Source organism: Anneissia japonica, unplaced genomic scaffold, assembly GCF_011630105.1.
Source record: "Anneissia japonica isolate Jap-2015-1 unplaced genomic scaffold, ASM1163010v1 scaffold40941_len12164_cov121, whole genome shotgun sequence".
Lineage (NCBI taxonomy): Eukaryota > Metazoa > Echinodermata > Crinoidea > Comatulida > Comatulidae > Anneissia > Anneissia japonica.
Genome location: NW_022742781.1, coordinates 1,635 through 4,457, shown reverse-complemented (window position 1 = coordinate 4,457; position 2,823 = coordinate 1,635). Strand labels below are relative to the sequence as shown.

Sequence of the window (2,823 nt, the reverse complement as noted above, 5' to 3'; positions counted from 1 at the left end):
CTGGAAATAAGACTTTCCGATTAATTTAAAAACAGCTACAGAAATGTAGCTATAAAATATTTCAATGTGAATGCTGTAATATACTGTATTAGTTATTTAATTAAAATCAGAAACACTAATTAGACAAAAACAAAATAAGGTTTTTTTCCATGGCGTGCCACCAAATTCGCCAACTGAAGGCTTCAGAAATTTAATCTGTTAATATTTAGGCTGAATGAAAACAAAATAATACAAACAAACTACTGGTACTTTAAAATGTCAGTATATTGTACATCAGTAAAGTAAATAAGTTGTACATACCATCTAATTTTGGCTTGAAGAAGTAAAAAAAAATACAACAAAATTCATGATTTTGCACTCTGCAAAAAATCATTATTTTTTGTCTCAAACTTTTATGAGGTAAAAAATTATTTTTTTTATTAGTGTTTTTTATTCAGAATTAAAATGAAACTATTCATTACTGTATGAAAATAGCTCTTACATTTTTAAGTCCACAAAATGTTAAAGAATCTAGGATTTCATCTATGTTTTTTTGACATGCATTCTAGGAAATAAACCAAAAATTTTAAAAAATAATTAAGGCCAGTCATTCTGGACAATTTTGTGGAAAAAACATAGTAAAACTTTGACTTGATCAGTCTCAACCAATTTCTCAAAACTTTTTACACAATCACAAAAAAAAAATATATTCTATAAACAAACAATTTTGAATTAATTTGATTAGCAGGCATTTGTTTTGTTACACTGGTCTGTGGAAACAATATCTACATATATATCTGATCAATTACTTTGCTTGCAACACTGTACTTTTCAAGAAGTCTGTATTCAAAAGCAGTTCTTTACTCACCAGGTTGTTCTTTCCTGTGATTTTTTTTTTCATTTTTTCTTTTTTGTGAAGTGCTGTGGAGAAAAATTAATTAAATACGCTACTTTATATAAATCTAGGATTCTCAATAAGTATGACAATTAATGGTTAGCAAAACAAATTGTGAATGGTTGTAGGACAGGCTATCAATAACCTTAAAATTGTAAAAATAATCTAACCGCCGATTTGCTTGTGACGAAATCAAGATACCAAAAAATTGAGTAGTTATGCTGTCTTTTGCAATGAGTTCATAAGAAATAGCGGCAGCATAGTGATTTAATAATTTATATCGTTTATTTACTCTATCCTGTGACTATAAACCAAGATAATACCACAAACTATAAAAATAAACAATATATATATATATATATTTATATTTATTTATTTATAATATAACAATATTATTTATTTATTATAATATAACAATGAAACCAAAGCCTAATTAGTTGCATAGACAGTATTAGTGGTCTGGTTGTTGGATAGGTGATAGAGTAAGATGCTTATAGCATGTGATGTTGGCAAATTTATCACCATTTAACTTTTATTTACTCACATAGTAGGATAATTGAAACTATTCCTTAAACCAACTATAAATATACATGTGCTAAATAAAGATTATAAATAAAATGAAGATCATAAAAAGTTAACTAATTATATACTGCATTCTAGGCATCTGTTTGTTTAACAAGCAGGCAATAATTTCAACTATCACTCCTATGAACAAAAGTTAAATAATAAAGAGGTTTTCTAGGTTTAGGAAATTTTACTTTTTACACCAAAAATAGGCTGTTATGAACATACTGTATATTTATTTTTTTTAAATTGAGATACCAAGTGAGTCCTATACTACATAATTCAATAACTTTTACAAGGTTTGGATGGAGTTTGCAGTGTTTTCGGAGGTTTACGGTGTATTTTTCACAAAAATTTTTTTTTTATGAACATGAACTTATGAGTCCTATATCACATGATACAATCACAATCATGTACTGTAGTTTGGATGAGTTCTACAATGTGATTTTGGAGGTTTGTGGGGTACGCAGGATTTGCGGGATTTAGCAATACCCGCTACGTCTCGCATCACCTCAGGGCGATAGATTTCACCATTTTCTTGATAAGCAGTCAATATTTGCATAATGTAAAATATCAGTTTAATAATTTAAATTTAATATTTGGTAAAGCAGCTTCTTCATAAAAGGCCTTAAAAAAAAAAAATGTTATGTTGGCGTAACCCGAACTACCCTAAAAAAAATAGGCCAACCCTATACATTTTTATTTAAATTTTACAATACAGGTTTACGTGAACAAAGTAGGCGTGGTTAGGTGTCACTCAAAATGTTTTAAAAGTGTGATATGACAACTATATGCTTTAAAGGCTTATTTAATTGATTTTATAGATTTCAAGGTCCTTGCTGAATATTGTAGATGCAAAAAAAAAAAAAAAATCCCTACCTACTGTACCTACCCTATTTTTTGGGGCCTGTTATGCCAACATAACATTTTTTTTAGGCCTAAGAATGAAGTCAACTTCAGATTACAAATACATTTGTGCATTTTTTTCCCCAATGTGTGTTGTTTGCTTACTTTTTCTGGAAAGTTGTAAAATTTGAAAAGCTCAACTCGCTCTTTCCATTTTTAGTTTTCTGAAAAGAAAAAAAAAAATTGTTGTACTGGTAAAATGAAAATATGTCCCAGGACATTTTTCTATAAAAAAACAACCTTGAATAAAAACTGTATGTACTAGATTTCTAATAATATTTTCATAGAAAATTCATCATCCTTTATAATTATAAATCATTTACTAAATTATACAAAATGTAACATAATAATCGAAGCAGTAGCAACAAACCGATTCAGCGATGTTTGTTTACACAACCAGTCACGTGACATAACTTGGCTATACCATGGTAAACATCAGGCCAAATAAGAAAAATATTTTGTTGGCCATGCCCGCCCTA

General features: G+C 28.5%; 1 protein-coding gene across 2 annotated transcripts in view; it reads right to left on the bottom strand.

The window, feature by feature from the left end:
• Nucleotides 1-2,414, bottom strand: part of LOC117119254 — a 10,074-nt gene extending 7,660 nt beyond the window's left edge. The window contains exons 1-2 of one of the 2 annotated variants that reach the window (XM_033264055.1): nucleotides 2,331-2,414; nucleotides 848-900 (exon numbers count right to left, since the gene is read on the bottom strand). In XM_033264055.1, coding sequence (XP_033119946.1) covers nucleotides 848-900; nucleotides 2,331-2,365 — 88 coding nt within the window. In that variant the 5' untranslated portion in view covers nucleotides 2,366-2,414. The remainder of the gene's footprint in view (nucleotides 1-847; nucleotides 901-2,330) is intronic. The other variant, XM_033264056.1, reaches the window with a different exon arrangement.
• Nucleotides 2,415-2,823: the final 409 nt, after the last annotated feature.